The sequence below is a fragment of the Ambystoma mexicanum genome, chromosome 2p, assembly GCF_040938575.1.
Source record: "Ambystoma mexicanum isolate Mex_15411 chromosome 2p, UKY_AmexF1_1, whole genome shotgun sequence".
Lineage (NCBI taxonomy): Eukaryota > Metazoa > Chordata > Amphibia > Caudata > Ambystomatidae > Ambystoma > Ambystoma mexicanum.
Genome location: NC_090923.1, coordinates 879854761 through 879869122, shown reverse-complemented (window position 1 = coordinate 879869122; position 14362 = coordinate 879854761). Strand labels below are relative to the sequence as shown.

Genomic DNA, 14362 nt, shown 5'->3' with positions numbered 1-14362 from the left:
GTAGTTATTTGCACACCACCTCCACATAGTCAGACTTAGGCCCCCTCACAGCTCAATAACGTACAAGTCTAAACCATACACCTAACTCTGTCCACAACTAATTAGCATTTCTTGGCATGCAAACTTAGCTCTGGGTTTCAGTGTCCTGTCCGTGATGAAGCCGTCAAGTCTTGTGGCAGGTCCGTAGCGTTCAGTGCTGGTCCAAGAAGCTAAAAGAAATAACACAAGTTAGGGTGTTGCCTCTACATTCCCATAACCTTCTCATTCATTCCTCACACGCACAAACACACAACATTCTAATTGCCACCCGGGCTCAAAATCGTGGGCTTTAGAGTGTGCCAAAGTTTGCCACTCTTTGGGGCTTTTCCACTTGTTCCTGATGTGGAAAGAATGCCAATGTTACTTCCCACAGGGGTCTTCCTTCAGACCGCCGCGGTAACTTTTGCCCATGTGTTTTCGCCTCCCGTGTGCCGAGTTTTCCCTGGTCCCAGGAGGCGGGAACACACGGTGCGGTTCGGTTCCCCACTACGAATGCTAGCGCGGGTAGAGACGCGCCTAGGACACGCCCACTTATCTTTGCTGTAGGCGCAGGGGCTAGGAGTTTTGCGGGCTAAAGCCCCCTGCGCTTCTCCCCCGATCCCTCTGATTCCCCAAGATGGGTTAAAGACTTATCTTGCAGGAGCGAGGGGCCGAACTGCTTTTCCGGCGGGGCGGGGCCCCTCGCGACTGATTCTGGAGGAGCTGGGCTTTGCACGTCCTCTCCTTCCGAAGTCTCAAGCGCAAGCCCCGTGCCTCGGGGCTTGCGCATGCGCGTTGATGTGCCACACCCTGCTGGACTCCTGATTGGCTCGTGGCGCCCCCGAGCATGCTGGGAGTTGTAGGCAGGAGACTGCTTCTGCTGGGAGCTGTAGTTTTTGAAGGCTGCTTTTCTGCAAAAGGGGCACAGCAGCCTTTCAAATGGGTACAGCTTTCTGGATCCAACTTGTACGTGCATCACAGCCCCCACCATGCCCCTCTGCACCCTTTGTCTTGGTTTGGTCTTGGCTTTGGCCCTGACACACGTATTACTCATCGACCCTCCCATCCTACCCCGCTGTGCAGTTTACACCAGTTGCACTTCAAGTTCCTTGCGAACCAAAGGTCAATAAAGCCTGGTCAACTGATGCGGCTACTAATATCGTAAAAACAGAACTGAGGCTAACATGCGTGGCTCGAGCCATTTATACTGTGGATGACGGAATAGGGAAATCTTTTTTTTCCAAAGCAGCAGCAAGCTGGAAGATGCAAATTTCTAAGATGAGTAATACGTGGGAGGAACATCCAGTCGAAAGAACGTTACAGTTGGTAAGTAACTTGTTTTTCTCCCCTGAAGCAACTTGGTGGATCAATTCCTTTATTAGCGGTCTCATAGGAGATTCTGTAGCTGATGCTATCCCTGACCCGCTAGGCCTTCCACAAGGATCATGTCTCTCTCTCTCTCTCCCCCACTTTACAATACCTATACAAAACCCCTTTTTGATCTCCTTAATGCTAGTTATCTACACCAACTTCGCTAATGATCTGCAAATCATCATCCCGCTTAAAGGTGATGGTAACTTAAAATCAATGCAGTCTAGCACAATCCAGAATTGGATGGCCTCGCACAATTTGTGCCTTAATGAATAAAAACCTCATCATTGACACCCCACACCGCCTCAAACACTTGGATGACATCTCCTTTTTTTTGTATTGATGACGCATCTATCCCTGTTCTGAAACCGATAAAAATATTGGGAGTACATCTGGAAGCGGACCTATCTACGTCTAGACACATCAATGCCTTTACATCATCCAGCTGTATCTCGCTGAGTAGACCGTTCCCATCTCCGAAAAATTGTCTCACTAATACAAGTAATGATCCTCTCAAAACTCGATTATTGCAGCATATTATTTATGGGTACCTCGACAACCAATACGTCCAAAATAAAGCACCACGCTCTGCCTAGTCGAGCCAGCAGCCTCCAAGACACAGAATAAGCAGGCCAGAGAGAACTGCAGTTTGGACCACTTAAATGGTGCATTCATAGTGTGTTGCACCTTTGGCACACCTAAGGATATTTGCTGCAGTCGCTGCTCCTGTTTCCCCTGACTCCATCCCCGCTGAGCTTCAACAGACTCCAACACCACCCGACCCAACTGAAACACTCTGCCCATGGCATTGGCTCTGCGACAGGTACACAGGCAGCCCATCGCTCCACGGCCATCATCTGGCAGCATGGAGGAGAAAGGTATGCTGTGCATGAGCAAGCAAGCACCAGCCCTCTTCTTTCCGTCCTCCCATGCAGAATATTGACATCTTGCTGTTCCTGTCCAAGGCAGGAATATCTCCTACTAAAGTCAATTTTCATTTGACTTCAATATCTCGATTCTACAGGCCCTTTGTAAATCGATCACTTTACTTGGAGAATTGTGAAGGAATACATAAGGGAGCTGATTAGGATGCATCGTCCAGTCTGCAAAATACCACCTCTTTGGTAGCTCTGTATAGTTTTGACCTCCCTCCTGGCACAGCCATTTCACACCAAGCACAAAACAGGCAATAGTCGGTCACCTAAAAAGTGAACATTTTCATTGCCATTATATCTGTTAGGAGAGTGGGGGAGAGGCAGGTATTTGCCATCAGTGGACTGTACCTCTGGTATTTTAAGACCCAGTGGTTCTTTATTACTTAATGTATTACTTCATTTATTACTTTACTCGTCCCCAGCTGAGTGGACATAAAGCATACTCACAAGTGGTGGATTCATAAGACTAAAGACTTTTGCAAACTAGGCAGCTCTTTGTAGCTTTTAGCTTGGGTTTTCAGGGATTGTCGATTTGCAAACTGGGTTTAGCAAGATGGATTTCTTAGGTTATTACCTTTGCTCATGATACATAGACCTCTAAAGAGTAGTGTTCGAGTCTGTGCCACGTAGGCTATCCTATCATTACAGTAGATCTGCCAAGCAGCTGTTTTCTTAGCACTCTGAACTTTGACTAAAAACTGTCTTGACAGACGAGGAGGAGATGGTTGCACGTGGAGTGCTGTAGAACCTCTTACAATGAGATGAACTTCAGTTCTCCCACCTTCCTTTCCTTGGCTAGTGATCTATTGTTGTACTATGTTGTAATGTATTCAAATTGTGTAAATCTATGAAAAGGCAAAAGCTGATGCTAAATTATACTTCTGATATAGTCCTCCACAGTTTGTATGTTTCATAGATTTACATGCAACCCTACTGCCTCCCCTTGCCTGATCCTCGTTTTGATGGTTTTGTGGGACATTTTTCTATAATTGAAGATGTCCTCTTAGAGCAGAGCCGACTCCTCTTTGCCTGAATACCCAAGGGGCAGGAGACTCCAAAGGGGGGTGGGGTGAGCAAACCAAAGAGATACAGGTCTTCCTCAGAACTGCTGTTAATCCTCGGCAGCGAGTTACCAGCCCGACAGCGATATTCAGAGCATGCAAGACTTTTTGAAAGTTACCAACAATGGTGATCTAGTTGCAGGTAAGCTTTCCTTTTGCATGCCCATAGTTATGCAAGTTGTTCTGTTGCAGGCGAACTGTGATCTGATTGTTCAGTTAATTTGTACTTTTCCTCTGCTGTTGCTTTTTCATCTCTTGACATACAAGTCTGACTTTGTATTTTTGTATTGCAGGGTCAGTCAACATAATAAAGTTAACCTGATGACAAGTGAAAATCTGTCCATCTGCTTCTGGCCTACTCTCATGAGGCCAGACTTTACCACCATGGATGCCCTAACTGCTACTCGAACCTACCAGACAATCATTGAGCTCTTTATCCAGCAGTGCCCTTTCTTCTTTTATAACCGCCAACCCACAGATCTACCAGGTGCCACACCAAGTTCTCCCTCCGCCAATGCTTCAAGCCTCCCTTTTTGCGTAGCGACTCCAGTGACAATGCAGCCATCCCCACCACAGTCCCCGCCACCGACACCACAGTCCCCAATGTTGCCAACTCTCCCACTTTAGCTATGGGCTGAATAGCATACACTGTGAACTTGGCAAGGGGATGGAAAGATCGTCTTGATTTGAATAGACTAATGATTGGTATTCTAGCCCCAGGATGCTAATGCCACCTTTGTCTCCACCATTCCACTCTTAATGCAAAACATTGTGGAAGGCAGCGTGGTGGGCTGACCGTCTGATATGAAGAGGCAGGACCTTGTGAAATGACAGCACGTTCTGAGCAGGGAAGCCGCTTTTGGATTCTTGCCTCTGTCAGGAACCCCACCCCTGTTGAACAATCGGTCCAAAGTGCAGGAATTCCTATGACACTACCAAACTTTGTTCAGGGACTGAGATCGCTGGCTTCTAAGCAGCAGTTTAATCAACCTTTTCTGGGAGAGCAGAAGCACCCTGTGGAGTGGCCGCAGCCCTAAGAAGATGGTGAAGCAAAAGCCTGCTTAGGCCTTGAGGCTTTTCCAACAACACTTTTAAACAATTCCACAAGTCTAGGGACCATTGCCCTCTGCAAGACCAATCCTACTAAGCAGCAAGCTCATAAAGCAACATGTACTGGAGGGTCAGCGTGAGCTCTGAGGACTGTGCTCGCAATATCCTGTGTCTGACATGATTCTCAAATGTTCTGTGACCTGCAGTGTCAGCTGGGGGGGGGGGGGTAGGGACCACTGAGAGATGAAGGTGATTTAGGCTTTTGCTTTCCCTAGCTGAAGGTTGGCCATGTCAAGAGGGTGTCGGTAGAGCAAAAGATGCAGCTCTGTCAAGACCAAGCTTGTCTACAGAAATCCTTACATGTGTCATCTAGCACATATCCACCATTAGCACTTACACAATGAACTTGGGATAGGGGTATTAGTGACTAAAGAAATACATTTGTGGCTTTCTAATTATTGAAACCACGTTAAATTTGCTATGTACTTATATGTAGAATGGGAGGGAAATTCTGAGAATTCATAAAAGGCATCACTATAGATACACTACTACAGTATGAGGCGTTAAGCATTTTGGGTCCACTGCATAGGGCATTGTACATGCACAGTGTACTCTGGTCCCTTGAGCATAATTGTTTCTAGCATGACCATTTAACTCATATGGTGCATGTACATGGCTCCGACAGCCCGGAAGTGGCAAGGTTTCCTTCTATGGAGTGAGCCCATCTCCAACAAGCTCTGGTAAAATACCAGTATTTTCTTCAATAAAACTGTGGGCACTTGTCTGTTTGAAAGTTTCAGTTTCACTGAGTGGTGTGTCAGGCTGATTGTTTTAACTGTCTGATTGGAAGTTTTATCTATTGTTGACACTAAGGGGGGGGGGGGGGTGTGTGTGTGTGTGTGTGTGTGTGTGTGTGTGTGTGTGTGTGTGTGTGTGTGTGTGTGTGTGTGTGTGTGTGTGTGTGTGTGTGTGTGTGTGTGTGTGTGTGTGTGTGTGTGTGTGTGTGTGTGTGTGTGTGTGTGTGTGTGTGTGTGTGATAGTGATACTGCGCGAGTGTGTGTGTGTGATACTGCGCGAGAGAGACTGCAATATCCCACTACTATTGTGCCTCATGATAAAAGGGGTTAGTGATAAGTAGGGTCTCTTGCCACTATGGTAGAGTGCAAGGCTGTGATTCTTGTGAATTGTTATTATGCACGTTGGAAAATGCATTTCTGCCCACCATTTGAGTTTCTTTATCTACTAGGCTTTTTACATGTCTGAGGGCTTAAAATTGACTACACATTAGCATGGCTTAGTTATTAAGCTGAAGTTGTTTGCACCACTGGGGAGATGCACTTGGCCAGTCTTGTCTGCAACATACCCTAGGTAGTCCCATAAAGCCCATTCTGGTACCAGGGCTATCACATTCTGGCCAGCTCGCCTATCTCTGCATTGTTAAACCCATCTTGTCGGCAAGCCTGACTTAGTTATTAAGCTGAAGTTATTTGCACCACTGGGGAGATGCACATGGCCAGTCTTGTCTGCAATATACCCCAGGTAGTCCCATAAAGCCCTTTCTGGCCAGCTCGCCTATCTCTGGATTGTAAACACATCTTGTCGGCAAGCCTGACTATGATGCGAGTAAGACACTAACCCGGCTCATGATTTCACATTTAAGAGAAAGAAGTGTGCACAACATTCTGGTACAGAGAACACACTGTCTGGAATCTTTGGCACTTGTGAATTTGTTTGCACTTTATACAGGAAATAGGAGATGACTGTTGAATACATTTTTGCTTCTTTCTTCCAGGGCTGTGCACCTTGTGGTATGGACACAGCTGTTCAATGTTTTGATCGTTCTGTGCATGTGCCTCCATCATTGATACTTTTTTCTATTCCATCAATTAAGCTATTTATTTTCCACTCCTTCATCGAAAAGAACTTTCAGAAGTGAGATTCTTGGATGTGTGCCAGCTTCTCTTCTAGCCTTCGTTCTCTCTAAATACTGGATGATTTCTAGAACTCATTCTTATCGGTACTTGTACATTTGAGGTCTTCAAGCGATCACCAGGAAATGTAGGGACGTTCTTATCTGTTTCTGGCCTTCTCTTTGGATCTGAATAACGTCTAGTTAGGAATTGTACAAATGCCAGTAGCCTCCATAGAAGGAGAATCCAGGGCAGCGCACAGAAACTGGTCTAGGGGTAGATTAATGTTTGGAAGCAGGATATTGATGTGGCAAAAGGGCAAGCTGTTACATTTTCAGTGATTTGTCAAATGGCTTTGAGGTACTATATTTTGAGTGAAATGCTTGATTGGCTAGGTAGATTCTAAATGTGAGAAGCTTTTGTGTAGCCAGGCATTTCAGATTTGTTCTCCAGAGTTTGGCAATGAAGACTTGACGACCTACTTTACCCTGATCTTGGGAACGAATGACCTGTGTTTCGGTAGGCCATGTAATTTATTGGCCAAGGTTACTGAATTACTGTAGTTGGCAATAATAAGCTAAGTGGGTCACTTTTTTCATGGTCTTAGAGCATTAGTGGGGCAGGCATCTGATATATCAAGTAGGAACAACAATGAGCTCTTGAGTGGAATTCATTGGACTGGGAATATCAAAATGCCAGTATCTACTTGAAACCCTGGATTCGAAAATGGTTTTCCAACTATGGGTGTTTTTGTAATGTAAGCTGAAAGTTGGTACTAGCTTCGAAAGTATGTGCATCTAAGCCCAGCTGGAGGTTTAAAGGCAAGTCACTACAGATGTGCACGTTTTGGATTATTCAGAACACTGTTGAATGTTTTTGTGTTTGTCTGATTACTCAGTTTGGATGTACTTTTTTAGGCTTCCATGTCTACAATGGTGAAAAAAGAACAGTATAAGATAAATCCTTGTTAGTGGTTTGGTTGGCAGTCATTCTTTATAGTTCAATTGAAAATTAAGTAAGAAAACCAGGCCTCCAATTAGGGTTAGTAGTAAGGGGCATTTCACGCTGCTTGGTCTCTTCAGCTAAGGACAGTGAGTATTGGTTGGATTTATCAGTTCACATGATAGAAACTTTCAAGTTATCCTTGCTATAACCTGTTTCTGAATTCTAATAGTTTTGGACATCAGTGAAGTGAGATGTGGGCAACCCATATACTCTATGGGAGGAGACCCTTTGTAAAGAATCTCATATGCCGTGGATTCAATGAAGATATTTTTATCCTCGCTTTTACATTATCAAATGTGTCTGGATTGCTGCAAGAGCCTTATTCAAGAAGCACGCAATATTAAGTGATTGTCTTAAAAACGGTCTGGTAGATGGGATGACAACCTGCGTTGAGTACTTCGTTGGTAGTAATAACTGAAACCAGAGAACAGAAATTATATTTGGCATTTCTCTGGTGCAAGACCTTCTCTCTTGTTAATCCTCTGAGAAATGGATTTTTTTTTTCTTTCTCTTCACTCAACGGCCCCAGCACCGAAAGAAGGTATGCATTCTCACTCTTCTCATTACCCCCAGTTTGTAAATTTTACCAGGATGTTCCTTTGTTTTTCTATTGAATGTGACTTCCTTGCGCTGTTTTAAATTCTCTACACCCCTACAGTATGTTCTTTTTCTGAAGCGTCTCCTGTTGCTTGTTTTCACTGAGCTTCTTCCAAAGAACTATTTATTTTTTTCTTTGAATGAGACTAGATCCATCTTCACGCTCCCTACTTGCTTTCTGGTACCATTGTTGGCTGTTTGTGAGTGGTGGGTGCTCCTGGTCATCTGAATGAGTGAGGGTTACATATTGGCTTTTTCATTCACGTTTTGTTAGTAAGTTGCATTGACTGAGTATACCTTTGCTCTTAAGTGTTGGCTGAGGGAGCAGAATGCAGAGTATTTTAAGGTCTGATCTATCCTTCACTGCAGCAGAGTGCTGCCTGGTTTGTGTTTGTGCTAGAAGACTGAATGTTTTGCCTTCAAATGAGTCTTTGGCTTTGATTTCCAACATCACGGTTCGTTCCAAAGTCATCTATTCCTACCCAGACTGGTGGGGCTAGTCAACATCATGGGGCTATCAATAAAAGCACAGGATCATAGTTATGGTAAACCCTGTAACACATGTTGAGATTCGAGCTGCATCTTTTATGAAAAGAACTAGAAATGCTGGGTCCTGTTTGACTGGCAAAACTTTGTGACCGCCATAGAAAGAATATTTGCATGGTTTAATCCTTGTGCTATCTACACCCTAAATCCTAACCATCACCCTACAATTTTAAACGCCTATTATTTTCCAAGCCGAGTAAGACACTAAGTGTTTGTGAGGTAGTCCTAACCACATTTTCTAAGACACTAATTGTTCCTGAGGTTGTCTAAATACTACTTAGTAGAAATGCCTCAAAACCAGTTACTAAGAATTGTTCCTGCATGCCATGTTGTCTCATTCTTTACATATCTGATGGTTTCAGGAGTGAATTGTGTGCTGGTTTAGGCCAATATGCCTAGTTCTAGCTTTTCATTGCTCAGATTGGTCTGTGCACCACTTTAGGTTCATACCTCTCTTCAAAGCTATGCTCATTCCATATTATTCTGGACCAGAGTTTACAGCTCACTTAGCACCACAAACAGGGAGAAGGTTGGACGTATTTCAGGAGTTCCCAACCCAGATTTTAGTCATTGGAATTCCCATCTATTGAAGTTCAGACCTGGCATTGTCCTTTCATCTCCAGGAGCCATTTTCATCTCAGGGCGGTTTGGCCGTCTGTTGGTTTTTATCACTACCTGCCTGTAGTCCTAGATTTTCCCTTATAGTTTAGGGGGAAAGAAACGTTCTGTTGTGAAACTAAAATACAACCACCTTGTTGTATTATAAATGTAGTTCTGGCCAGGCATAAGTTATTGTTTAAAAAGTAATAGAGGAGAAAACTGAATTTTCCTATGTACATTTTAAACTGTTTTTCAGACATCTGCGAATAAACTCCTTTTTGGAAGGCATGTTCAAACTGATTCTGTGGGACTTTTAAATTGGTCTCTATATATGTTGACTAACTGATATTTTGAGTTCAAAGAACATATTAACGGTATTAAACAGAGTATGTCGACTGGGTGTAGCAGCAAGCCGAAGCAAGTAAAATCTATGTAAGAAGGCTTTTTTGGGGGGAGGGGCGGTGGGATGGCCAATTCACCCCTTAGCAATTGGTGATAGACTGTAATTCCTTTTACATTTATTTTAAGAGGATTTTAACAATTCATGGTTTTTTTCTGGGCCAATCCACTTAGTGCATGACAGTGTGAGACTCGACCCTAGAGCCTATTCCGCTGGCTTAAGAGAATCATGTATTTGCTGCCAAGTATTGTAATTGTCTCAATGGGAATGATGTAAAAACTAAGGCCTTAATGTGACATGTATCATAGTTAATAAAATCAATCTTGTTTAAAAAAAGTCTCCTACTGACCACCTTGCTTCAGATGACCAAGTGCATGCTCTAATGCTATGAAGTATTCCCTAAGCAAAAAAAGCAGAAAGTATGACTTCACGTTCACAGGGACTTTTTCTGCAACTGAGTTTTTGTGGTGTGCTTTTCAGTGCAAATATACATTACATTAAACTGCTACATGGAGTTGAATATTTTTGGCCAGAGTGTCTCATGATATGGAGACCCATACCTGGTAAGTAATATCACTATTAAACGTACATACCCAATAATTTGTTAACACCAGAATTGGTTACCTACGACTTTAGATGGCAAAACAGTTTAGTAAGCAGTATACACAGTAAATTGCAAATGTGTGTGTGTGTGTGTGTGTGTGTGGGGGGGGAGAGGTTATGGACAAATTCACAGTACTTGGTTAAACTTGATGTACTTTACTCATGAGAAACACTTTTAGAACTATATCACATGCTCTGTGATGTTCAGTCCATTTCACTCAGGTACGCGTATTGCATCAGTTCTTGCAGAAGTCGATGTAGAAAAGTTAAAAAGGATCCTTGTGCTTTGATATGGGTAGACTACCAGTCCCCTGGCCTTAGCTGACTCGTGAGGACTCTACATCTCTCTTTTTATATTGCTCTTTGGAATGCAGTCTGTGTAACAAGACTTCCTTTACCTCCAATTCCTTCTTTACCATTCTCCCTCTTGACCTTATTACCGTTACAAAAACCCAGATTTCGCCCACAGACTCTGCATCCCTTGCTGCCCTTCAAGACCCTGCTTACAACTTCACCCACTCTACCTGCACAACTGCTAGGGGTGGTGGTGTAGGACTGCTTGTGTCTTCGAAACCTATCTGTCCTACTCCCCATGTCCTGCTACTGCTCCCTCTTTCGAACAAATTAACCCCGCAATCACTGCATCCTATGGCATTCATATTCTCTCTATTGGCCACCTGGTCCTGCTGGTCAATTTACTGACCACATTTCCTAACTAATCAACTCCCTTCCTCCTCATTATCACCTAATTGTCACTAGTGATTTGAACCTCCCCGCTCTATCCACTGACTTCAGCTGTTTTCTCCTTAACCACTCCCCTGTCCACTCTGCCCACCCATTCAAATGGTAACTCCATTGACCTTCTTATCTTCTCAACTCTCTGCCGCCGCTCCTCCCTCTGATCATTCCATAGCCTTTGCCTCCATCTCACCCCTACTTCCACTCCTCTCTCTCGATCTACCACTTCATTATCAAGCACAAGTTTCCATCCTCCAAATTCCTCATCTACCTCTCTGAACTACACAAGACTCCTTCAATGCAAAATTCACTGTTCCATCCACTGATAAAGCCTTCACTAACTTTAAAGCTGCTCTTAACTCACTTCTCTTCTCACTTCCCTCTTGCTACATTACATACTAAACCCTCCCCTCCATGGCCATGGATTATACCTACCATCTGCACCCTGAAAACAACAATGAGGAAAAAGCTTGCTACTTGCCAAAGATCTAGACACTCCTCAGATCTCCTACTCTTAACTAAATGCTCTTCAAAACTACTCCTCTGCTCTTGTGACTTCTTATCTTTTTGTCTCCATCCTCTCACCCTAGTCGCCTCCAAAAAATCCCTCAACTTAATTTTCTCTCCCAAATCCTCATCCATGTCCTCTACTCTTTCTGCTAACGACCTGGCTTTGCTTGAAACGTTTCCAACTTCAAAATACCCTCTAATTACCGTCTGTATACCCCCACCTGCTCACTTTTGCTCCACAGCCTCTACCCACCTCTCAATCGACACTGGTTTCCTTTGCCCCCACTAACACTGATGAGTTTCTTGACCTTCTCCTTGGGGATAACCCTTCATGTGCCCGCATAGTGAAACTCGTAGCTCCCAGTGTTGGTCGATAACTTATATCCCTCTTCAACTTCTTTTGGCAGTGCCACTTTTCCATCATCCTACAAGTCGGTTACTGTCATCCTTATTCTTAAGAAATCTGTCTTAGATCCTAGCTGTCCTGCCATCTTTTCTCTCTTCTACCTCACTATTCCAAAATCCTAGAACATGTAGTTTTCAACTGACTGAGTTCCTTGACACACCACCTCCTGGCCCCTCTTCAATCTGGCTTCCGACCTCTGCACTCTGATTCAGCTCTCCTCAATGTCAGCTACTAAATCTCTTCTGCTCATCATGCCAACCATTCATCTATTCTTTTTCTTCTCGACTTCTCTGCTGCTTTCGGTATCACCAACCATTCTGACCTCTCAACACTCTCCCAGGCATCAGGGACAAGGCCCTCGCTTGATTTGCTTCAGATCTCACCACAGAGACTTCCAGGTGTCCTGGAGCAGCCTTACCGCCCCACTCACCTCCCTTTCTGTTGATGTTCCCGAAGTGTCTGTCTTTGGTCCACTTCCCTTCACTCTTTACCTCTGCTTTTGGCACTTAGCTCTCCTATGCCTTTCCCTATCAACTCTTTGCTCATGACACTTAGATTGTCTCCTTTCCCTCCTTATCTGATGAACTGATGACCTATGGTAAAGAAATGTCTGTCGCTCTCTATCAAATACTGGGTGGCATCTCATTTGCTAATGTTCAACTCCACTACAACTGACGTTCTCTGCTTCCCCTCCAAATAGGCTATCTCTTCCTCTCCTCCTCTGCAATTTTTCTATGCTGACTACCTTCCATACTCAGCTTCTGCTCGCAACTTTGGTGTCGTCTTTGACCCATCTATCAACTTCTGGCTCTTTATCTCCAAAATTGCCATGGCGCCCACATTTAATCCATGCAACATCAAAAAAATAAGACATTGTCTTCCCTTCAACACAGCTCAGTACCTAATCTCCTCTTAGTACTCTTTCGATTTTACTACTGTGCCAGTCTACTCTCCTGCCATCCCAACAATGCTTTTTCTCCTCTCGACAAAGTCCTCAACTTTGCGGTCTGTACACTCTTCAACCGACCTGCTTCACCTCCACCTTCTCAGCCTGTTGTCAGTTAGGCTGATTCTGCAGCATGGGGTCTGGCATGGATTCACATGCTCATGAATATGCCCTGTCAGGCTGGGAATCCTCAGTAAAAGATAAAGGTTTCACTTTCACTTACAAACTGTCTTTCTCCAATAAACCAAACACTGAGCTCTGGGTCCTACTTCACCCAGCCAAAAACTGCCCTCTCGCTAAGCCCCTCCTCTGGCAGCCATCTTCAGATTTTTACCGCACGTTCAAGTGTTGGGAGTCCTCATGTTTTGCTCAGAGCTTTTCTACGTTTTTGCACTTTTTCGATAAAAAGTTCCTATTTTTGTCAAATAGAGCCTGCTCTTTGGCTCTTTTGCCAGGCAAGCGGGGATCTGTTTGTTGGCATCTTTCATCGCCACTCAAGGGCAAGAATCGTCAAGTTTTATTGAAGATTCCAGAAGGCCATCGAGCTTACACCGCATGCCAGACCATGTCGCAGGATGGAGGTTTCCTCTTCAAGCTCTGCTCCAGCTGTGGATTGAGGAACGTGTTTGTGGAGGACAAACGCTCCCAGTGCCTCTGTTTCCATCCGGACCACAAAGAAGCAGATTGTGAAATCCGCCTTGATTTCTCCAAGCACACAATCAAGGATTGTCACGGTAGGTTGGCGGTGTGGCTCAACACCAAGACTTCTACCCTATGTGGCAAGCAGGGGCATGCCTCACCCACGACCGGCCGGTCAGACGAGCGGGCTTGTAAGTGCTTTGAGGGCGCTCCATCTGTGGGGGCCCGAGACCAGGCCAAGCACCGCAAGTCTATTTCCGTCGGGGTTGCCTCGCAAGCAGGTCCCGAGAAGAGCAGGATGCGCTCATCTTCACCGTCTGCCTCCATCTCCAGTCATTGCTCCAGCTCCTCCTCAAAGAGGAAATCTGCTAACCCAGGGTAGCTGCGGGAGAAGCCGGAGAAGACAAAGGCGCAGGGTAAGGTGTCCAACCTGCCCCTGAAGGCCTAGGTGGTCCAGGCAAAGTCATCCTCGATGGTGGATCTGATGGCAGCCCTCTTGAAGTAGAAAGGGGCTGAACAAGTCCAGGGGACCCAGACAGTGCCCAGAGGATGTTGGGAACGATGACAGCGGAAACGCTGAGGGGGACGACGGAGGCGGCGGCAGGAATGGGCCCAGCAAGGCTCCCCCCGCCCGACACCTCCGAGGGACTTGCTGGACATTCTTTCGACTCTCCACACACTGGTGCCGGAGATCCAGAAGAGGATGCTGGCGGTACTGGGGCCCTTGCCAGTGAAAAAGAGAATATAGCACCCTATTCCACCTCACCAATAGCCCCCCCCCTCACGCTCCCAGGCTACAGGGAACGAACACGTTGACTACGGATATAGACGAGGGCAGGGTTTCCCCGCCGCCAACGGCTTCTCCCCCGGAGGAAGTGGGGTCGTTCCACACCATGGATGCCTGCGTGTCTGAGCTCTTCCAGTTGACGCCAGAAGAGATCAAGAAGGAAGGTTTCCTTTAACAATTCTGAGGCCAAGAGGAAGACCATTCTGGTGGTGCCTCTCCTGGACGACGTTTGGGATGAGG

The 14362-nt window shown here is 45.2% G+C and overlaps 1 protein-coding gene across 5 annotated transcripts in view; it reads left to right on the top strand.

Annotated features, from left to right (window-relative positions):
• ARHGAP35 (Rho GTPase activating protein 35) overlaps positions 1–9829 on the top strand; it is an 849836-nt gene extending 840007 nt beyond the window's left edge. For all 5 annotated transcript variants that reach the window (XM_069644573.1, XM_069644572.1, XM_069644575.1 and 2 more), the window contains one exon: positions 3679–9829. In XM_069644573.1, coding sequence (XP_069500674.1) covers positions 3679–4012 — 334 coding nt within the window. In that variant the 3' untranslated portion in view covers positions 4013–9829. The remainder of the gene's footprint in view (positions 1–3678) is intronic.
• The last annotated feature ends 4533 nt before the right edge of the window (positions 9830–14362 follow it).